The sequence below is a fragment of the Giardia intestinalis genome, chromosome 5 (genome assembly GCF_000002435.2).
Source record: "Giardia intestinalis strain WB C6 chromosome 5, whole genome shotgun sequence".
Lineage (NCBI taxonomy): Eukaryota > Fornicata > Diplomonadida > Hexamitidae > Giardia > Giardia duodenalis.
Genome location: NC_051860.1, coordinates 3,892,791 through 3,914,854, shown reverse-complemented (window position 1 = coordinate 3,914,854; position 22,064 = coordinate 3,892,791). Strand labels below are relative to the sequence as shown.

Genomic DNA, 22,064 nt, shown 5'->3' with positions numbered 1-22,064 from the left:
TAGGACAAACTATCCTGTGACTGAAACCAAAAGAGCCAGTAAAGGACTAGTAAACTAGAAAGGCAAAAATCGGAAATCGTTCTGCAGACGTTATAGCTTTCATGGAGGGGAGCTCTGACGCTTGGTTTGCGGCCATCTTTGCCAGAGATTACGAGAAGATTAAGAGTGACTTGGGAATCTACAAGGGTTCGGTAAATTCAGACGGACTAACGGGGCTTCACTTGGCAGCCCAAATTGGCGATGTTGGGATAGTGCGCATACTGGCTGCTACCGAAAAGGGAATTTTAACACCAGATGGATTAACTGCATACATGCTCTCTGTTATTAATGGCCATTGGGAGGCAGCGGAATTTCTTTACCAGTTTGAAGGAGACATCAAGACAAACCGCAATAAGACAATACTTCACATTCTTGCAGAGCGGGGACTAGCAAGCGAACTTGAAGCTGTTGCACCAAAGATTCCCAATGAGTGTGACTGCAATGGAAACACAGCCCTGGAAAGTGCGTTGCTTTCCTCACAGATCGATGCTGCTGGCGTTTTATTAAGGCAATTTCCCTTAGATCTTTCAGAACTTAATCACTTGGAGGAGAAGTTTCGAGAAACAGGTCTTTCAGAAAGCATCACATTCATTGACCGCGCAGTGGTGCGCTTAGAACGTGAAGCAATCTCTCGATGCAAGGATTGCAACTATTTCAAGAAGCGATTGGAAGAAGCAAGGCGCGATCTAGGAAAGCAGCAGCGCTACTGCGAAGACATCAAGCGGGTTCTCCTACAATCAGAAGGCACACCGCTAGATGCTGCGCGAGCAGCTATGCGGGCATTCAAGGCTGAACTGGAGGAGAAGACAAAGATCCAGGATGCACTCAATAGTGAGCTCAGGTTGTTGAAAAGCGAGTCCGAACGGTCGAAACGTGCCGTTGTACAAGCAGAAACTCAAATGCAAGAAATCCGCGAGCAGTATATATCGGGCGACGGTCGCACTGTAAGAGACATGGACAGAATCATACGGGAGCTAACGACAAAAATTGAGAGTCTACAAGCAGATAACCTGTCGCTTGAGGCTACTCTCCAAAACGTCCGCGCACAACTTCATCTGCGTGACGAAAGAGTTTTAACCATATCCACACAATTGGCCGAGCAATCCAGGGCGAATTCAGCCTTGGCGAGGATCCATAGCCTGGAGAAGGAAAAGTGTAACAGCTTGGAATCTCAGGTTAGGTCGTTGCAAGGATCCCTGCATGTCTTGGAGGAGAGCAACGAGCAGCTTGCCGGTACCGTTGCAAGTCAGGAACAGAGCTTGAACACGCTGACAACTACAGTGACCCAGCTTGCCACAGAGAAGGCAGAATTCATGAATATATTGGAAGCTGGCCCTCCGGAATACAAAGAGATGCAAAGAGAAGCGTTAGAAACCAGTAACCAACTTTATCAGAGCATAAGGGAATGTGAGGAGTTACAGGGGACTGTAAATGCATTGCGAGAAGCAGAGCAGGAGTATCTTCGCATTATTCAGGAGAAAACAGAGGAGAGCATGAGGCTTTCCGCCACGATCAGAGAGCTTGAGGCAGACAAGGTAAATCTAAAGGCAAAGATCTCCATTCTGGAAGGACAAGTAGCGGTTTACGTAGAGGAGATCAAGCTGAAAGATGATGTCCTTGGAGCAAAAAGCACAGAGCTTGCTCAGCTGAAGGTTGGACGCACAGCTGAGCTGGGAGCCGCATCGTCTCATCAGCAACTTCACGAATCAAGAAGTTCTAAATTATCTATGCCCATCTCTAGCGTAGTCATCAATCCAGCACAAGCATTTTTGCCGCCTACCAATATGAGCCATTTGAGCAACTTCAGCGCATCCAATATGTCCAACATTTCGGTCAATCTTGACGGTGATGAAGAAGAGCCTGCATTTACTCATAACAATAATCGTCGATCTATTGGAGGTAACACAGATACTTATGTGCAAGTTGGAAGCCGGAGAACTAGACCACTTTCTGCCTCAGCCGTGACCAGCAGGCCTCGAACGAATACACGAGGGCGGATGGATGCTAGCCTCACAGCTTCGATGCTTAATCCAATCGCCGTGTCTGCAATACACGGACAGCCCGGTATAGGTATGTCAATGGGAACAGTTACATACAAAGGCCAGACACAAGATGACACACTGCTGATGCAAGCAGCAGCCGCAGGAGACTTGAGTGTCATACAACAAATGGCACACGAGATACGGCGCATTAACTCTAACGGAATGACCGCCCTCATGCTTGCAACTCTAAACAAGCAGAGGGACGCCATTATCAACCTTATCTCCCAAGAGTCTGGGATGCAGAATAATGACGGTGAAACAGCGCTCATGATAGCTGTTAGGACAGGCTACCATGAAGGCGTCAATCTGCTCGCCATGAAAGAGGCCCGGTGCACCAAGCCCGACGGCACTTCAGCTCTTTACATCGCCATTAATTCAAACAATGAGGTCGCAGCTCGTATGCTGGCGAGATATGAGGGTATTGATGTACGGGACGTTTCCACCCTCAACTATCGATTCAATGAAATGATGGAAGCGGCAGCACAGGATGACATTGTCACCTGCTATCTTCTTATAAGCCTCCAAGGAAGGCTTGTCGATGAAAGTGGAAGAACGGCACTGATGTACGCTGCTATGAACGGAGCTAGTTCTGCAGCACGACTCTTAGTGCCAATTCAGTTGCAGTGCCGAGATAAGTACGGAAACACTGCTCTTATGTATGCAGCCGAACTGGGGTATCAAGACCTTGTCGAGATCCTGAAGGGCGAGGCAGGTATGTCTAATCGCCTTGGAGAGACAGCCCTAATCAAGGCAATCAGGCGTGGACACATAGCGTGTGTTGGTGCTCTCTTTTTCGCCGAGTATAGCATCTGCACAGTAAGAGGGGAGTCCCCCATCGATATCGCCGCCTCTCTTGGTGGAGAGATACCCCAAGAGGTAAAGGCATCGATTGTGAACTTCCTAACGGACCTGCAGAACAGAATAAGACTGTGATTTGATGTAAATTCTGAAAAGCAAACACCGGATGCCTGTTAATAGCCGCAAGGAGTGGTTTGACTCCATCGCATCCCGGCAGTACGCAGAGATCCGTGCTGCACTTCCGCGATTCAGGGGTTCTGATGACGGAGATGGAGAGACAGGTCTCATGCTAGCGTGCCGCATCAATGATCTCGAAATGATCCGCTTACTCGCTCCAGAGGAGTCTGGGGTAACGAATAGGGATAATAAGACCGCCCTCATGATGGCCGCCCTGCGAGACAACGCAGGAGCCTGTGACATCCTTGCTCCATTGGAGAAAGGTATTACTCTACCAGACGGAAGGAATGCCCTCATGCTGGCAGCAGAAGCAGGATGCGTCGAGTCCCTTACTATATTACTGAATCATTTTGGGTTTGAACGAGACAGAAACGGGTATACATCTTTGGATCACGCAGCAGCCAGCGGCAAGCTTGATGCAGTAAAGCTCATTGCAACTCGCTCTGCAGGGCTTACCGTTGACGATGTTTCCAAGGCGCTATCCTTAGCGTCTGCTTGTAATCATGAGCGCATCGTTACCTTTCTTTCTGTAATTAAGAGCGGGCTCCAGTCAGGTGTGCGCTATTGTCTTAATTGTGTAGCACAGCTTGAGCTGCTAGATGAGTTACGCAGCACTAATGCATCTCTAAAAGTTATGATAGAAAAAGGGGACGAAAATGTACTCAGCCAGCAGAACGAGATAAGAAAATTGAATGTAGTGCTCAAGCAATTAGACACCGATGTGTCTACAATCAAGAAGCGTTACGATGACCTAAAGAAAGAGCACGAACAGATTTGTCAAGAGATACAGCCTTTGAAGGATCAGCTTGCTTTTTACGAACGAGAAAACATGGAGCTGAAAACAGAAAGCCTCGTTTTAACACAAGAACTGACACAGACCAAGATTCAGCGCGACCAATTTACGTCTCAGACAGGAAGGTCGGCCCCAGAGCTCGAGGAAGAGCTTTCCAGACTGAAAATATATCTAGCTCGTGCAGAAGAAGATATCAGGGCCTACAAGACTACTCTTGATGAGGTCGTGGACGCAAAAACACGTTTGGAGTCCAACGAGAAGGAACTTCTCAGTATAATTGACTCTAATGAGGCAGAGCGCTTGGTACTGGAGAAGAAACTCCACCGTCTTGAAGTAGAGAAGAACGAACTTATGGAGGACCTCTCGATAAGTCGTAACGAGGTTACACAGCTCACAGAGCGTGTAACATTAATTCAGACAGAGTCAGCACAGAGGATCGAACAAATTCTCTCATCCCCACCTGAGCTTGATGAATTTGGAACGACCCCGCTGATGACGGCCGCTGCAGCAGGAGATCTCCAACTTGCTAAGTCCTTCCTTTCACAGGCACGTATGTCTAATAACGATGGTATGACTGCGCTTATGTTTGCTGCAGAGGCCAACAGCGTTCCCGTTGTGAGCCTATTACTTGAATTGGAGGGCGGAATGATCAACAACTTCGGGGAGACAGCGCTGATGATTGCCGCGGAGTGTAATAATGTTGAAGTCACCGGGTACCTTGTCGAGCGCGAAGGTGGGATGAAGCGTCCAGATGGTAGTACTGCACTTGAGATTGCTCTACTCCGTGGATACTTCTCTGTTGCTGAGGTGCTTACCGGAGTAGAGGGTATCAGTGTAGAGGACGTAAGCACAGAAAATAGATGTATGACCGAGCTAATGATCTCTGCCAAGGAAAACAATATTGTTCGCGTCTGGTCCCTTCTTCCTCTACAGGGCGGGCTTGTCGATCAGGAAGGATGCACTGCTCTCATGTTTGCCGCTCAAAGGGGCCACGGAGAGGTTGTGCGTATTCTGCTAGAGAAGGAGGCAGGGATTTCCACAAATTGGGGCTCCACGGCGCTCATGTGGGCAGCACAGAATAACCACATAGACTCTGTACAGTTGCTTTTGGAAGCTGAAGCATGCTTCCAGAAAACTGATGGGGGGACGGCCTTAATGTATGCAGCTCAGGAAGGCCACACAGAGATTGTTCGGGTGCTTATGGAGAAAGAGACGGGTATCCAGAACAAGATCGGTTGGACTGCGTTGATGTATGCATGTAGCCGTGATCATCTAGCCTGTGCAGAGCTCCTTTTGGAGACCGAAGGAGGAATGTGCAGCAACGACAAAGACACCCATGGAGCAGGCTTTTCGGCGCTTATGGCTGCTGCACGCAACGGTGCCATTAACTGTGCAAGGTTATTGTTGAAGCGTGAAGGTGGAATGCGGCAAAACGACAACGGAACTGCTCTTATGTGGGCTGCAAAGAGTGATCACGCCAATATCGTCGAGCTTCTTGCTCCAAAGGAAGCAACCATGACTACCAATCACCGTCATAATATGGGCCAGGGCGTGACAGCCCTTATGATGGCGGCCGCTGATGGAAAGTATGCTTCTGTCCAAATGCTGCTTGCTCAGGAAGCCCACATGACAACAGGCACCGGAAAGACTGCGCTTGATTATGCTAAGACAAGCGAGATTTGGTCTCTAATAAGAAACTATGGGCAGTGACTTCTATAATGCACCTGTCCTGTAAACAACGCCAGGTTGAAATTTACGTCAAAATGCCTCGAAATCGTCAAAGTCTGCACCTGTGTCGTTGAGCCCAAGGGAAACTCCCGGGGCGTCATCATTTCCATCAGAAAAATCATCTTGGTATTGCTCTTCCTCTTTATCAGTTTTCTCAGGAGGGGAAACGGTTTGATCCTGATTCCTAACAGGTTGTGCCCGCGTCACAGATCGTCCTATGCCACGACTGACTGGTCGCCCATCGATAACTACGTTGACATTCATTTCTGTATGCCGCAGCCTGCCATCTTCCACTATCGCCTCCTCTGCAGGCTCACCTATCTCATCAAACACATTCTCCTCACTTTCAACAGCAATGTCAAGAGAGCCCGGGGCCTCCTGAGCAAAGTCGTTCAAGTCGTATTCTTGCTCGGATGAAGCCTTAGCATCACATTGCAGCTCCAGCGGCTGTTCGTCCGTTGATTCGAAATCAGCAGGCACCTCGTATGTCTCTTCCGGTGCATCAGCTTCCATCAAATCTTGAGGAGCCAAATCCTGCAAGTTGTCCGGGTAAATCTCTAGATTATGAACCTGAAGAGAATCAGCGCCATCTGCAGACTCCTGAATAGAAGACGCTACGTAATCTACCGTATTAGCTTCATACTCCTTCGCTGGCTGAAAATCAGTTACCGCAAGTTTCTGAGGTTCTACATCCAAGTGATCTTGAAGATCCTCTCCATTGTGGAAAGGTTCAGCATTATGAACAACACTACCAACAGCAGGCGTCTGCTGAGCACACTCCTCAGATGGCGTCTGCGCACAATCAGGGAATATATGATCACTAACTAGGCTATTTGTAAGACCGGGGGTTTTATCAATACAATGTGCATCTGGTGTATCGTTAGTGTTGTGATCTTGCACATCTTTGCTAGAAGCATCAGCGTGTTGGTCTTCTTCTAGTGACATGTGTTGAACGCTCTTTCTTGTCGGAGAAATCTCGTCTAGTTTAAGGTTCTTGGTTGTGGGAGACTCTCCTTTGAGTGATGGACTTCCAGATCTCGAGGTACTCATAGGATAGTACTTGGGAGGGGGATGCACCACATATGCGTTGGACGTGCCGACATACTCGCCGGCTATAACAGCAGACGGCCGGCGAGCTTCGAGAAGCTTTCGCTTGCCGGCCTTACCACTCTGAGTAGAGCCTGACCGGGCGGGCTTTTTAGCAGTAGAAGCTGATCGCGTCGTCGACCGTGGCTTATTTTGAGTCCCTAACTGGGGTGTATATTGTTTCGAGACACGGGTAGAAACGCTACGGGACTCAGTGTCCTGAGTCCGCAAGGGGGCACGGGACCTATGTGAAGACTTCGCAGGCTGCTTTGTACGGGGCTTGCAAGATGATGCTGCTCTTTTTGGCTGCTGCTGAGCATTGATGGAGGGAGATATAAAGGACGACTGAGTGGAGTGGACATCGTGATTTTGGGAGTAAAACAGCTCATTGTTAAGCATGTTCTGCACCTGCAGACTATTTTCCTTCTTATGTGCAGAAATTGCTCGACTATAAACAGATTTATGCTGCCGTGAACTAGACCGGGATTTGGGATACTTATCCAGCGGAGAGATTGCTGCATGGGCGTCGCTCATGCGCCGCTGACACTCTGCTTCTGCATTGTGGCGGAACTTATCAAAGATGAGCAAGGAGAAAACAAAGTACTGGTCTAAGGACGCGGCTCGACGCCGAACAAACTCAGATGTATGCGGATATGGCATCAAATATCGTGTCAATCTCTTATGCCCTGAAAAATACTCTAATAATGCGTCTATTGTCTGATCTGGAGAAGCCTCTATATAACGTGCCGGGTCGACCAGCGCTCCTGGCATAAGGTTACCGAACACCTGTATCAAGTCTGATCCAACGTGTGACTGTATATTGGCCGGCCTGGCCCCAGTTAGAAACATTAACGAAGCTAAGCTTTCCATCGTGCATGGAAGTTCTAGCAGTTGAGTCAATGTTGCAGAAACGTTGAGAAGCATAGCTACAGTTTTCTCAGCTCGAGAATCGTGGGATGATAGGTCTAGCTCATAAATATCATGGATGTGGTAAGAATCAACCAGTTTGTCGCGAGGATTCTGGGAAGGAGAGGCCATCGTCCGCGGAGGCGGCGACAGATCACTAAGATTGAGGGTTTTGTTCATAGTATTATCGTCGGGAATAGTGGAGCGGTCGGTAGCGGTTATAACAAACTTCTCAATCAAATCAGGTCTATCTATATACTTCTCGGAGATATATGTCATGATATCTGGATTGAAGAGCTCCTCAGCCAAAATGGCCCCCAGGATATCCTGGCCCCGGGGAGCATCGAAGCCAAGCTTGTACGGCTCATGCCTCTTTCCAGTGCATATATAGATCTTTAAACAGATCTCAATCAACGCTAGTGTGATGAGGCGTATCTCATCAAAGCTTGTAATAAAGCTTCGACGCAGTATTCCTCCACTATTCACCATGCTGCGAATGCGGCGCACATATTGATCTCGCGCAGAGAGTAGTCCGATAAAGCGGGTCCGCAATAAGAGAAACCACGCTAAGCGCTCTGCATATGCTCGCTTTGCAGCCGAAGATGATCTTATGTACTGAGCTGTTACTTCTCGTTCAGCTAGCTGTATGCCAATTTCATTCCAAAGAGTCTTGATGATTAAGCTCATGTTCTGCGACTCTGCTTGCGGTCCGTCGCGCAAAATAAGCCGTATGAGTTCTTTGTCTAACTTGCCATAGAGTTTTTGGCGCTTCATTATCATTGTGAGATAATATCGCAAGTTCCGATCAGTATGGCTGATATTACCATATTGGAACGTTGTTTTGGATGATCGGCCGTCTCCGTTGATAGAGGATCCCTGGTGAGAGCCTCCGTCGTGGTTATGCGGCCTCACATACATCGATTTTTTTAGTTCACTGGTCTATAAAGCATTGTCTAGATTGTCTCTACCTCGATCTTGTACTTCTGAACCACATCGTCCATGCACTTCTGATTCTCTGCTATAAGTAGGGAGACACTCAACCCTTTGCGACCAAATCTGCCACACCGCCCAGCCCGATGCATATAAGAGTGTGGATCACGAGGAAAGTCATAGTTGCACACAAAAGTCACCTGTTGAACGTCAAATCCGCGTGCAAGCAGGTCTGTACTGATAAGCAGTCGTGTCTTTCCTGCGCGGAAATTTGCAACCGTTGTTTCACGATCAAATGCAGGAAGATCCGCATGTATCCGCTCGCACGGGTGCTTTTGCTTGCGAAGAGCGTTATGTAACCAATCAACGGTGTGTTTGGAGTTGCAGAAAATTACACCTTGAACGATAGGTACTGACTCCAGAAGACTCGACAATACTCTAACCTTTTCGGCATAAATTTCCTCTTTTGATGAGCCCATGTCATTCTTGTCTTCGTCAAGAGCCTGCAATCCTTTGTATGATTTCCGTCTTGATCGACGTTTAATTCGAGGCTCTAGCCAGTCATCGCTATCTTCAGTCTTAAGTTGGTCTTGTTTCTGCTTATGAGAGACAGCCCTTTCAACGTCAGCATCTGTGTAGTTGAAAATGCGGATACAAACATGGCGAATAGCTGTTACACTGCTGTGCTTTGGTACTATGCTGATGTGGTTGATTGCTGGGCAGAGCTCCTTAATTGTTCGTTTGTATATATCGGTGGCGGTCGCTGAAAAGCATCCTATGATTGTCTCTGGTGCCAGGTCTCGTAGAAAAGAGACAACCCCGCGATAGCTCTGCTCCTCTAGGAGCTTGTCACACTCGTCCAATATTACTAACTGGAGCTTTGAGAGCTGTATGGCTGCACATAAACCACTCAGACGTTTTGGGGTCACGCAGACAAAGTGAGCGCTACCCTTTGTGATCTTCTCAAACTGTTCCTTCGCCATCACTCCACTTGTGAGACACACACCCCTTATGCCTGACCGAGTACCCAGAGTATTTATTACTTCTAATGTCTGATTGGACAATTCCTTGGTTGGCGAGATAATCACTGCTTGACAGATTGATTTTTGTGGATTCACTAATGACAGCAAAGAGATTCCAAAGGCAGCAGTTTTCCCGCTGCCAGTTTGTGCATTGACACTGATACTTTGGCCTTGAATCAATTTTGGGATTGAGTATTGTTGTACTGGAGACGGTATTTCAAAACCATATTTGTAAATAGCCTTAATGAGATCAAACGATGCCAGATCCTCAAATGCAAAAGCATCCATAGTAAAAATTTTTTGATTTGATACAACTATCAACTTGAACGGCTGTACTGGATCGGGTTAAATCTATATCAAGAGACTCCAGGAGAAAGGCGTATTCAAGCGGTAATACCTTTTAGCTAATGATAGCTCCTAACACAGCTATGAGACAAGAAATGTCGAGCATATCAGAGTGCCTTTGCATTAAATCTGGGGCTGGAAAGTAAGGGCTCATGCTATGTTATTATTAGTGTAAAGAAGATCGCATGTTCCATGGTTGGTGAGGTTACAGACCAGCCGGCTGGGCAGCCGCTGCCCCCGTGCATTAGCACCCTATGCAGCCACACCCATCGTCCCAACCATGCACGGACGGCCAGCATGGTGGACGTGCGGTAGCAAGGGAAACTAAGCGGCGAAAACAACACTGGCAGCAACTTGGAGTGCCGGGAGTCGAACCCGGGTCGTAACCGCATACGTAGTTGATAGCCATGCCATCAAAGGCCACTGTGCTCCCGCTGCACCACACCCCACGGGGAAGGGCAGCAGCGTAAACGTGTGTGTGTCGTACTTGGAAGTGGAGGGACGCGGATAGCACTGGTTGCTCAGACGTGGGGGCTCACCGAGGGTAGCTGGCCAGCCCTCATCGCCCCAGCTCCCCCCACCTCACTCACCGGCCGGCCTGCTGTGGAACCCAGGTGACCGCGACTGTAGAGCACTGCCCGGGACACAGCCGGACGGACACCGAGGGGCCCAGCCAGCGGAGGGCCCGATGGCAGACGGGGCATCTAAAAAGGACGGCGACCAGAGCTTCACCCACCGTGAAGGGAGACCAAGGAGAGGCGCCACCGGTAGAGCAGAGGGTCTGCGAGAGGACCCGAACCCCTAAAGGACCGACGTGCACACTCGGACCGAGTACACCTCTGCGGAGCGACCAGGGAAGGTGCCAGGTTTTAGATATACTAAAAGAGAGGAGCTCCTCGTTATATCATCCACAACCAGCCCTCGTCTCCGGACACGACCACAGGAGCGAGACTTACTCCTGGGATTTCTGGGTGCCCCTACAGGTAATCCCAACAGCATAGTGCAATAAGCCATATACGGTGACGCGTTTACTACCTAAGTCACGCCTTCCCTCTACATATGAACCACCAGCAGAGGAAGCCCACGAGGCCCCCCACGACGATGACAGCGACGGAGATCCCTGCTATGGCCCCCGTGCTGAGGCCGCTCCTGTTCGTGCTGTCTCCTCCAGTATCTCCGCCGGTGCCATCGTCAGCCTTTTGTTGCGTTACGTAACAGGTGACAGGGCCATTGCCACCAGCTGGCGGGGCACAGCTTATGCAGTTTTCTACACCAGTTATTGCATTAGAGCTAGCCTTATCACTATCCGTGCATTTGAAGCATTTATCACCGGCATCTTTGTAATACCCTGCTAAGCAATCTGTGCAGGTTTCCTTACTACCCGCACACTTCACACATCCTTCAGTACACGCCGGACATTTTCTTCCAGCTGGGCTTTGTCCATTGGCACACGTTTGGCATTGTCCCTTATTCTGTGCAGCCGTACACACAGAGCTACCAGGAAGCTTCTGTGTGTTGTAGCATCCGCCCGATAACAGAGCGTAGTTTGCTCCACACTCAGTGCATTTCCCGCCACTTGCCTTACATCCGGAGGCATCCCTCGCTGCTGCAGGTATGGATGTGCAAACGCCGTCGACTGGGGCGTACCCCTCCTCGCACTGATCGCAGTACTTCGAGCCTCCGACGTTCAGTGAGCAGCCGTCGGCCTTGCAGTGGGCCATAAAGTCTCCCGTGCACTCTTTTATGCACGTTCCTGTGTCATCAGATGACCGATTCAACACATACCCTGGATAGCAGGCCGTGCACGACGCTTCTGCGTTAGTGCTACAGCTTGCACACGATTCGTGGCACAGATTACAAACGTTAGCGTCAGTGCGAGTTCCCGCGGGACAGGCATCTAAGCACGCGTCTCCCAAGGGGCTCAGCTTCTTTTCTGATCCGCAAGCTTCGCAGACGTTGTCCTTACTGCACTTTTCGCAATGCTCCATGGGACACACAAAGCAGCCTGTTCCGGCTTCATTGGGTTTTTTAGTACCCTCGCAGGTAAGACACTTAACGGAATCTCCAGTCTTTGAGCACGTCTTGCAGTCGGCCACACCGCCCTCACTGACACTACCGCAGAGATGGCACTTTTTGTCCTCTGCTATTGGGAAGTGTGTGTTACCACATCCGTTTTCGTCAACACACGTGCCTGTCCCGTCGCTATTGGCCCCTTCTTTGAAGTATTGCTTACCAGTATCCTTGCAGGAGGTGCATTTATCCTCACCGTTGCCGGTGCACGTTCTACAATCTGCATGGCACTGCTGACAGCTTGTAGTGCCATAGTATCCGTCCACACAGCTTTTACATGTGGCCGTCTGTTCTGCACTGCTTTGTCCGGGAGTTTTCGGGGCGTCGCACGTCGCACAGTTCTGAACCCCCTTATTATGATCCACGCCGGCCGTGTTGTTGCATGCAATACAGGACTCCTTCGTTTTATCAGCGTCAGATGCAGGATTCTTGAAGTACCCGTCGTGGCAAGCTATGCATATTCCATCCTTATCAGCCGTGGCAGTTCTATCGTTGCACACAAGGAGCCCGATATCGCTTCCCATCTCGTAGCACCCTCCTCTGTGCAGGAAAAAGCCGGCTTTACAAGATTCACATGTGCCATCATTCTTTGCTGTACATTTTCCTTCAGTGTCTTCACCTTCAGGCACACATTTTCCATTGATAAGATGCTCTGCTGCTGTCGAGCACTGGGAGCAGAAGTTTGAGCCCCCAATCCAGACGTCGCACTTTCCTGTTGCGCACTGTCCTGTTTGCGGGTCACTGCTAGCCTCTGTGCATGTCGTTGCTGCCCATACCACTTGCAGGATGGCGATTCCGAAGATGATTTTCTCGAACATTGCCGGCAGCCCATAGAGCACGCAACACCAGGCGACGCTGCCACGTGGTGAGTGAGGATAATGTGCACCCTACAGGCTTACCCCGGTGTAGCGGATCTCTGGTGTCCTAGCGGCCTCTCCTGTGTGTGGTGTCTCTAGGGACCAAGGAGAGAATGGGCGTTGTGGCATCTCAAGAACGGCCCCTCGCACATCACCGGTGCTTACGACAGTAGCCATCACCCCACGAATGGTCCACTCAAATAATGAATGCACCCACTGCTATGAAACTGGACCGATGCTCTTCACAAGAGCTGCCTGGACGGGAAGAAGCGCTGTGCTGTTGGGATTACCTGTAGGGGCACCCAGAAATCCCAGGAGTAAGTCTCGCTCCTGTGGTCGTGTCCGGAGACGAGGGCTGGTTGTGGATGATATAACGAGGAGCTCCTCTCTTTTAGTATATCTAAAACCTGGCACCTTCCCTGGTCGCTCCGCAGAGGTGTACTCGGTCCGAGTGTGCACGTCGGTCCTTTAGGGGTTCGGGTCCTCTCGCAGACCCTCTGCTCTACCGGTGGCGCCTCTCCTTGGTCTCCCTTCACGGTGGGTGAAGCTCTGGTCGCCGTCCTTTTTAGATGCCCCGTCTGCCATCGGGCCCTCCGCTGGCTGGGCCCCTCGGTGTCCGTCCGGCTGTGTCCCGGGCAGTGCTCTACAGTCGCGGTCACCTGGGTTCCACAGCAGGCCGGCCGGTGAGTGAGGTGGGGGGAGCTGGGGCGATGAGGGCTGGCCAGCTACCCTCGGTGAGCCCCCACGTCTGAGCAACCAGTGCTATCCGCGTCCCTCCACTTCCAAGTACGACACACACACGTTTACGCTGCTGCCCTTCCCCGTGGGGTGTGGTGCAGCGGGAGCACAGTGGCCTTTGATGGCATGGCTATCAACTACGTATGCGGTTACGACCCGGGTTCGACTCCCGGCACTCCAAGTTGCTGCCAGTGTTGTTGGTCACGTGTCCAGCTGGTTAGCGTGAGAATAGGTTGCCAAGTACGATAGGTTTTGTTGTCCAGTCATCTGTTCGATACCGATTAGTTTTCACAACAAGGCATTAGCCACAGTTGTTCCTCTACTTCATCAATATGTTCGTGCACGCTTATTCTATAAGTTGCAAACGTATGTCAGCATCAAGAATATTTCTTTCAATTTGAAAATTTGGACGGCTTCAAGTACCTATCCTTTTCAGCAGGCGCACGCAAGCCCCTAAGCCATTCATCAGTAACCTAGTTGCATCTTCTAAGATACCTCTCGGCATCTTGCTCTGGATATCTAAAAAATGTCAAGTAGACTTTTAGCACGCACACGGCCAAGGCTTACGAACACTCCATCCCTCAGCGAATCTTCAGATCCTGTGGTAGCATCTGTTGTGCACACAATTTCCTTATCAGGCCAACCGACAAGTCCAGAACCCGATCTACATGACATCCATAGTTCTCCCACAACAACCCTCTCTGATCTAATTTCAAGACGGATACAGGCAGATCTTGTAAGTAATTCTGCGCAAAGTGCTGTTTCACAAGCATTACGAACAGTTTCATCTATGTCACCCATCGCTCCCAGACACACTATGACTCAAGACAATTCTGGGATATCGGATGCAGTGGTTGATATCTCAATAGCTAGAACTGCTGGAAACTTGCCTCCGTGGCATCAACACTATAGAGCTGGTCCATTAGAGCTTCTTGCTGTTCCTCACAACAAGACGCGTCAGCCAGCAGACAAGATACCAGAGGATATTGCCCCCTCTGTTCACCTCAATCACCACGATGTACTAGATACGAAATTTCAGCGGCCAATTACCGCTAAGTATCTTCCCACCGCGGGGGAAAGTCTTGCCGAGAATAATGAGACCTCATGTAAGGTCCTTAACGCGCATACACCTCCTGGTAGAATGTTTCCACATGCACCCAATCAAACTCCACCTCCATATGCGATATCACCGGCTTTGAACAAGGCTGGGATACAGGAGACTTTATCGTCCTTCAGCAATGATAGTGTAGATCTCCCTGGCGTCATAGCACATGTAGATAGAGACACGAAAACTGTACCTTTACCCACTGGTGCTGGACAAGTACTGAGCATAACAAGAACAGTTTTAGCCAATCGGATACCAGCACCTGCAGCTATTCAGCCGAGTTACTTCGATCGCGCCACAAGTTCTCCATCTATTGTACCTTCTGGTATCATTCCTGTCATTTCTAAACCAGAGCTACTACCTATGATGCCATCTGCTAAGTCAGCTCCTTCAATTGATCAGCGGGAACTAAATCCAAATGAATCCGCTACATCACCAGATATCGTGGAGATTGTTTCAGTCAAAAATTCTTATAACGATAAGCAGGAACCAGAGCCGCTGAGTGTTCTCATTCAAAAAGCCATACTAAGACAACACAAAGAGAAGCTGGATAAGGCTCCAGATAAAATGACAGAGATAGCTGCTCGAGCACAACAGATGAAAAACGCTTATGATATAGAAAACAGATTGTCTCAACCTGCCAGCGTTTTGACGCCATGTTTTGGACAAGCGAATGAGCATCTCTCGTCGGTTACATTCTCTAACTCTAACAGGGAATCTAACTCTAAAACTGATCAATCTATATCTACGACCCAGACATCAGCCAAGCCAAAAGTTAGCACGAAGTCTAAGAGAAGATCAAGCAAAAAGCCCTGCTCCAAAAGATCCTCTAGTACAGAGAGCAGCTCTTCGTCATATTACTATTCTAGTTATTCTGAGGATAGCAATGAAAAGGTAAAGTGGCTATCTCTGGGTAAGGACCTTGCCAATTATCCTTTATATGTAACCAAATACGCCCCTTGTGGGAAATGCCAACATAAGGCTGGGATATTATCAGGTAATCACCCAATAGAGTGTGCCTCTGAGGCTTTGAAGCAGGTAGATGCACAGCCTCCTCCCAGCGACTCACCTTCCTTAGAGCCGCAATTGAACTATCTACATAGAAGCTCTCTTACCAGGATTGCTCCAAAAGATATCACACTGGAAGCATCACTTCCCTCTGCTCAGCTAGTTGTTCACCAAGCAGCTCCACAACACTCATACGAAGATAACTGTACTGGCGAGCCGGTCCATGCTCATCAAATAACACGCCTCCAGCACACTATAGCGCAGAAAAGAACATCTGCAAAAGAGTCAGGACCGCAAGCTAAAGAGATAATCGTTACAGCTATCCGTCGCCCTGAAGTAGCCCCTGCCTCTAACACACCAATTGCTGATAATCTGGCCCATGCATCTAATCATATTGCACCTACAGTAGATCTGAATTATAACGCTAGCGGCTTTACGATTCAGGACCCTGATAGTACAGATTATAACGAAGTCCTTTTCGTACTCTCACGAGAGAAGAGTAGTGCATGTATTGACAGCACACCTAGCTCCACTCCATACTCTACGAGGGGGCGGCTTCCTCCACGAACAGTAAAGGACTTGTCACCCCCTATATCAACGCCTGCCTACAACTCTGCTTCCATTCAACAGGAGGTTCCTAACGTTTCAAAAAAGGTTACACCGCATCAAGCACAGCCCTCTGAAAAGCACTCTATAGATAGTCGGGAAGAAGTTCAGGCCATTCTTGCCCACCCGTTTCGTCCCAGCGGAGCTCCAATAGTCGCCAAGCCTGTTCCCAAAACGCCTTCTGATCTCAGCTATCTCTCGTGCGTAAATAACATCATGGACCTGCACTCTGTCTCCGCTGTCAGTGACACACCAGAGCGTTTTCAGCACTACCACAGCGACTCATCCATTATGGGCGGGTCCTTACAGCATGCGTCCTCCTATCTGTCCCCTAACCAACCATTCTATATTGCAGGAGGGTTATTTACGCCTGACATGCGGGAAGAAACCTTTTCTAATCTGGAAGAGGGGGAAATCCCTCCAACTTACCAGCACATTCATGAGAGATTCCTACCCCCTAGCTACACCTATGTTTCCCACAATCCGACTACTAGCTCAATCCCTTCTGTCGAAGGTGAACATGATATCCCTTCGTTGGTAGAGCTTGCGAACTGTTCCCTGACGCCAGAAGAAGATCTGGTCCTCGCCAAGGCTATGGAGGCGCTGAATATCTAGTTTACATGATTACATGGAGCTGAGCTTGCTTATCATTCCTGTGAGTTGCGCTACAAACATTGACATCATTTCATTGGCCTTGTCAGACAGCTGGTCGATCTTTTCAGCGGTATCCACTCTCACCCTGGTTATTTTTGCATTCTCGTCATTGATTTCTTGCTGTAGGGCTCTAACCTGACTGAGCTTCTTAGCATATGTGGCTTCCAGGCCTTCGCAATCTTCGGTGAGTCGCCGAAGCTCCTCTTCATCTGCGCGAAGACTAGGGTTGTCCTGTTCTTGCTCTACGGCAGATCCATACTGCATTGCATTGTTCATATTCTCTATTTCTTGTTTGGATGCATTAATCTGCGCGTCCAGGGTATTAACGGTATCCTTCATTACCTGTAGGCTCTCCAACTGTGCCTGCAGATTGTCACTGGAGCTACTATATTGATCAGCTGTGTCAATCAGTTCGGTTATCTTGTCGGTTATCCCCAGAAGATCATTGTTGTGCTGCTCAAAAATATTGATCGATGATAAGAGAGCATCGCACTGAGTTCTCAGGTCATTTCCTAAGGCCTCAGCAGCTTGTATGTCCTGAAGAACGGCATCGTTTTGTTTTTTAGTGATTAGAGTGCTTTTTTCAGATTCATATTCTTCGGTTTTCTTCTTGACTTGACCTTCCAGCTCAACTAGTTCGTTAGTCAGCACAAGTATCCGGTTGGTGAACTCGCTATTTTCCTTATCAAGACGTTGTTGGCTCTCGAGTGCTCTGTTGTATCGTTGAATAAGGGGATCGATCCGCGATGGCAGCTGAGAGGCCGTCTCCCGGAGCTTTACAGTTTCATCTGTTATGCGACTAATTCCTAGCTTAAGGGCTGATGCAGATTCCAAAACAGGCTTATTTTGAGTGTACGCAGTTTTGTATTCTGTTAGGGCTGAGTGAAGGATTTCAATTACCGCCTCACGGAACCATAAAAATTCAGAGATATTGTGCAGCTGGGCTTTGTAGCGCTTGAATGCAGGCATAAAGATGTCAGTAAAGGAAAAGCCCGGATACTTGCAATCGGCTAGGAACTCTTTCAAAATACCGTATTGAGCATAGATATTGAGGATATATTGATACTTTTCGGCGTAATGCTCGCTGAAAAGCGCTTTAAATTGCGGGGGGATGTCATCGATAACTTTGGACAAGGGAAGGAGATATGCTGTGTTGTAGAACATCATAAGGGTTGCAAGGACGCTTGACGGCTTCAGAGGCAACCCCTGATCCAGAGTGGCCACTGGGACTTCGATGTGCTGAGTTTCCTTGACCACTTTGGCAAGTCCAAAAATGGAGCCGTTGATTGCGTCGATGATCTTCTTTTCATGTATTTCCTTGAGCTGCTCATCGGTCATGACCTCCATTGGCTGGTCGGTGAACGGCTGTGTGAGCCCATCCATCCGGCTGCTCAGTGATTTTTTAGTTTTCAAGTGACTTGTCATCGAGAAGGTTTAACCGCCATATCTTCCCCTCCATAGTAAAGATTATAATGTATCCCCCAGAATAGTGCACATTGAGTACTTCATTTGAAACGATGTACGTCTTGAGCAGAACAGCCTCTGGGAGGTGTAGAAGTAGGATTTTGTTCTTCCAGGCTATGACTGCGTAATCTTTTAGAATGAGCATGGCTGTGGGCTTTGCACACAAGAGCGGCGTCAGTGAGCTGTACGTTGCTGTGTGCAATGTATCATAAAAGTCCACAATGAGGAGATAGTAGCCATCTGCTATGCGTAAGATAAGATGGAGACTGTGTATGCTGTAATTGATCAGTGGATCAGTGGATGCATTTGGCAAGGCGACGGCCGGCTTACCAACACAAACCAATGACGGGTTTCCAGTCGCGCAAGTACGCACCAATCCACAAACATCTACGTGGCTATTAAGGCGGAAGGTTATCAAATCAGTCACGAGCGAAAGTGCTTGCTTAGAGCCACCCCCGTGGTTGTTCAAGGTGGGGTTTTCAATCAACTCGTACATATAACAGTGCCCCGCAGAGGTAAAAACAATAACCTTGTCGTTAATCTGACAACTGTCAAGTACTTCTGTTTGTCCTGAAGTGATTTCGCTGAGCTCAGGAGAGCAATTCCGAGCAGAGGTCTGAAGAAATATGAATGCGGGATCCTTTTTAATTGCAGTCATGTAGCCTTTGCAATCTTGCATGCTCAAGTCTCGTGCGTATTCAAAGCTCTTATCCTTTAAAAACAAGAAGGGACATGCCACGCAATCTAGAAAAAGCGCCAGAAGAAAGAGCCGTCGAGCCCTGCTACAATACCCAAAGACGCCATAGAGGATAGCACTCTTCTGACTGAGGTCTTCTCCGCGCGAAAGCGCGTCCTGCAACACAGTAAGTTCCGTCTGAACGCGTTGGTTGGTGCTAGAGTCATGGAGCTTCATTATCTCAGGCAAGTTCAGGTCAAGGTGCTTGAAAATAGTTGACATAAGCCTTGGGTTTTGTGTACTGAAGAAGTGTAGGTGAACAAATTGATGCTCATATTTGTGTATGTGATTGATTGCTTCCAGATTAATTTGTACTTTGCGATACTTTCGCCTCTTCATGAGGATATTGCAAAGATTCCCACCTGCGTCATCAGCTGGGACATCCAGGCTTGTTAGGTCCATCTCTCTAGCCTTTGTGGTGACACTGTAGGTTAGAATCTGTTGTTTTTTGGGGAGATACAGCAGCATCGTGTTGGCGGCTTGAAAGACCTGAACTGTCTGCATCTGGATGTCTATGTCTTGCACGCGATCGTTGATGTCATCGATAAATAGATGATGACCTTCAAATGTCCACTTGTCCTCAAAGAAAAGACCGTTGCTGGATTGAGCTATCGAAAGTTCGAAGAAGCAGACCTTTTCATTGAAGGAGCTTAGAGCAACAAACCGAGTAGCCACAGAGTTGATACGATGTATCCCTAGGATTGGTTGAGAATAAATGTAGTATAGATCGTAATACCCATCCGTTTCTGACCAGCTGACATAGTAGAGATTAGAGCCTATAAAGACTACCAAACGATCGCTTGTTTGCATGATTGCCTTTGGCACACCCAACGACTTGATGTCCATCTTGGCATCCGTTACTGTGCACACAATCTCCCGAAGCTCATAGACCTTCTGCTGAAACGTTTGGAAGTCAAACACGATGAGAGTGTGGGACAGCTTCATCATGCAGAGAAGGTTGTCACAGAAGAACTGACAGCATATGGGGATCTTGTCAGCCTTGTCCTTAAGCTGGATGAGGATATCTGTTTCACCGCTATTACTCACATCTATGTGCTCTGCTACGCATCTACTGTCGAAGGACTTGGAGTCGGGGTTAGAATATCTAAACAGGACCTCTCCGTTTAGCGTAGAGACAAAGAACGCAACATCGGAGTTGTTCGGAAAGCCATAGAGCATCCTATTCATGCTTTTTTCTGTCAGTATACGGGGGAATTGAAAGTTGTCCAGGCTATTAGGCTCCATAAAGTTATACGTTTCAGAGACGGGGTCCCATGCGCACGGGAAGTCGAGTATCTGGCCCTTCTCGTCTGATTGCAGGGCTATAGAGATGATATCTATCTCTTCATACACTATTTTGCTGACCATGTTGTGAACAACCATGCCATGACCGTAGCTATGCGGGATGTCTATTTGTGTGATGAGTTTGAGACTTGGTTGCTTGCCACCTCCATCATCTACTTCTATAAAGATGATTCTGTAGACAACGAGCTGATTGTTTGTAACAAATAAGTAGTAGTCGGTCGGTGCTGCATGATTGCCCTCGAGTGCATAGACTTGTTGAACAGTGTCTCTGGTGGGCTCCTGCATAGGGTACTGCCAATAGCCTCGGCAGTAGATATTCCGTTCACAAATAACAAGCTGTCCTGCAGATAAGACGCTGACACCTTCTGTATCACGGAGAACCATGGATCCGAGAAATTCTGCGTTGACATTGGGCGTTTCACAAAGTAGAACCGATTCATTTTCCGTTATTAAAACATAGTGCAGTGGCAGGTCAGGAGCTGTAATAAACGTGCCATATATAGTGTCTGAAAGAATAAGGTTATCAGTGTAGACATAATCCAGCTCCTTAAGGCTGTTTTCTGAGAGAATATTCGGTAGCGGCTGAAAGGTGGGGATATAGAAGGCACCTGTTGTCCGCGAAATGCAGAGCAGAAGATCATCTGCAACGGCTGCAGAGAAAGTAACTGACATGTCACCATCAGCGCTAAGCTTTAGCAGTGGACGCATGTGTGTAACAGTAGAAACAATCATTGTATCTTCGGTGTGGGCAAGGAGCATGTCCTGTTCTGCCCAGCTCTGAATGAAGGAAAGACCGCGAATCTGGGGGGTCTCATCAGGGAAAAGTTCTTTGGCATAAGAAATTTCCCTCAACTGGTTAGCGTCAAGTAGTAACAAGTTGTTACCTATTATCACGTATAATTCTTTGGACTCATTTGATGGATGAAACTGTACGTTTATCGGAGAACGTATAGGTGTGGGGATAATGGTTGCGAATGAGTAAGTCGCAAAGCACTCTAATTTTCCCTCGGTGTTTCCAGAATAGAGATCGGTGAGCTTTCCGTAGAGTCTTATCTCCGCTGGACCAATGATAGCCAGAAGATCGTTCCAAAAATAGCAACCTAGAATAGGGTTGAGAATAGAAGCATGTGCAAGTATAGTATCTCCTTTGAAGATCGTGTACATACCGATGGACGAGTACGCCATAAATATGCACCCTTCTGGAAGCTTCTGGCCCACGAGGTGCGCAGCTGAATGGTGGAGGCGTATAGTAGAGACGCTTTTCAACGTGACGTTTGTGTCACTGACATTAATTGATAGAATAGAGACTGTTCGCTCGTTTAGGAGCACGCAATAGGGCCAAACAATGGTGGCAGCATCAGCCATGCACGGTAGTTTTAGTGCTAGCAAAGGGGAACCTGTAACCGCTTCATCGTTGTTAAGAAGCTCCTCGTTAATCTCAGGCCTCTGAAAAAAGAAAAGTTTGCTTGTACCACACAGAGCAAATAACAGTGCAGACCCACTGCATATCTGCGAACATTTGTCTGCGAATGATTGATCGATTAAAGCATATGCCAGTGGCTTGATTGACGGATGTACTAAATTCATGATTTATTTTTGAGTCCCCTGGAAAACAGCCAGAGTCTCTGCTGTTCACTTTCTGTCCTAAGAGCGTA

At 48.4% G+C, this 22,064-nt stretch overlaps 8 protein-coding genes and 2 non-coding genes across 10 annotated transcripts; 4 read left to right on the top strand and 6 right to left on the bottom strand.

Annotated features, from left to right (window-relative positions):
* Positions 1-101: 101 nt before the first annotated feature.
* Positions 102-3,014, top strand: GL50803_0024590 (Ankyrin repeat protein 1; the record flags this gene model as incomplete). Its single annotated transcript, XM_001708442.1, has 1 exon — positions 102-3,014. The coding sequence occupies one exon, from the start codon at positions 102-104 to the stop codon at positions 3,012-3,014; it is 2,913 nt and encodes a 970-aa protein (XP_001708494.1).
* Positions 3,015-3,045: 31 nt separating this feature from the next.
* On the top strand, positions 3,046-5,559 carry GL50803_00102023 (Ankyrin repeat protein 1; the record flags this gene model as incomplete). The annotated part of the gene is made up of 1 exon (XM_001708443.1): positions 3,046-5,559. The coding sequence occupies one exon, from the start codon at positions 3,046-3,048 to the stop codon at positions 5,557-5,559; it is 2,514 nt and encodes an 837-aa protein (XP_001708495.1).
* A 48-nt stretch (positions 5,560-5,607) lies between these two features.
* On the bottom strand, positions 5,608-8,487 carry GL50803_00102022 (uncharacterized protein; the record flags this gene model as incomplete). Its single annotated transcript, XM_001708444.1, has 1 exon — positions 5,608-8,487. The coding sequence occupies one exon, from the start codon at positions 8,485-8,487 to the stop codon at positions 5,608-5,610; it is 2,880 nt and encodes a 959-aa protein (XP_001708496.1).
* Positions 8,488-8,522: 35 nt separating this feature from the next.
* On the bottom strand, positions 8,523-9,809 carry GL50803_0013156 (Eukaryotic initiation factor 4A; the record flags this gene model as incomplete). Its single annotated transcript, XM_001708445.1, has 1 exon — positions 8,523-9,809. The coding sequence occupies one exon, from the start codon at positions 9,807-9,809 to the stop codon at positions 8,523-8,525; it is 1,287 nt and encodes a 428-aa protein (XP_001708497.1).
* Positions 9,810-10,220: 411 nt separating this feature from the next.
* On the bottom strand, positions 10,221-10,315 carry GL50803_00t0014. The gene is made up of 2 exons: positions 10,280-10,315; positions 10,221-10,257 (listed from the first exon to the last, which is right to left on the bottom strand). It is a non-coding gene; the product is annotated as a tRNA-Gln (tRNA).
* A 591-nt stretch (positions 10,316-10,906) lies between these two features.
* Positions 10,907-12,754, bottom strand: GL50803_0013194 (VSP AS8; the record flags this gene model as incomplete). The annotated part of the gene is made up of 1 exon (XM_001708446.1): positions 10,907-12,754. The coding sequence occupies one exon, from the start codon at positions 12,752-12,754 to the stop codon at positions 10,907-10,909; it is 1,848 nt and encodes a 615-aa protein (XP_001708498.1).
* An 863-nt stretch (positions 12,755-13,617) lies between these two features.
* GL50803_00t0015 lies at positions 13,618-13,712 on the top strand. The gene is made up of 2 exons: positions 13,618-13,653; positions 13,676-13,712. It is a non-coding gene; the product is annotated as a tRNA-Gln (tRNA).
* Positions 13,713-14,057: 345 nt separating this feature from the next.
* On the top strand, positions 14,058-16,865 carry GL50803_002947 (uncharacterized protein; the record flags this gene model as incomplete). Its single annotated transcript, XM_001708448.1, has 1 exon — positions 14,058-16,865. One exon carries the CDS (start codon positions 14,058-14,060, stop codon positions 16,863-16,865), a length of 2,808 nt encoding a protein of 935 aa, XP_001708500.1.
* A 9-nt stretch (positions 16,866-16,874) lies between these two features.
* Positions 16,875-18,287, bottom strand: GL50803_0017472 (putative Golgi/cell cycle associated protein; the record flags this gene model as incomplete). The annotated part of the gene is made up of 1 exon (XM_001708449.2): positions 16,875-18,287. The coding sequence occupies one exon, from the start codon at positions 18,285-18,287 to the stop codon at positions 16,875-16,877; it is 1,413 nt and encodes a 470-aa protein (XP_001708501.2).
* A 19-nt stretch (positions 18,288-18,306) lies between these two features.
* Positions 18,307-21,996, bottom strand: GL50803_0017471 (uncharacterized protein; the record flags this gene model as incomplete). Its single annotated transcript, XM_001708450.1, has 1 exon — positions 18,307-21,996. One exon carries the CDS (start codon positions 21,994-21,996, stop codon positions 18,307-18,309), a length of 3,690 nt encoding a protein of 1,229 aa, XP_001708502.1.
* Positions 21,997-22,064: the final 68 nt, after the last annotated feature.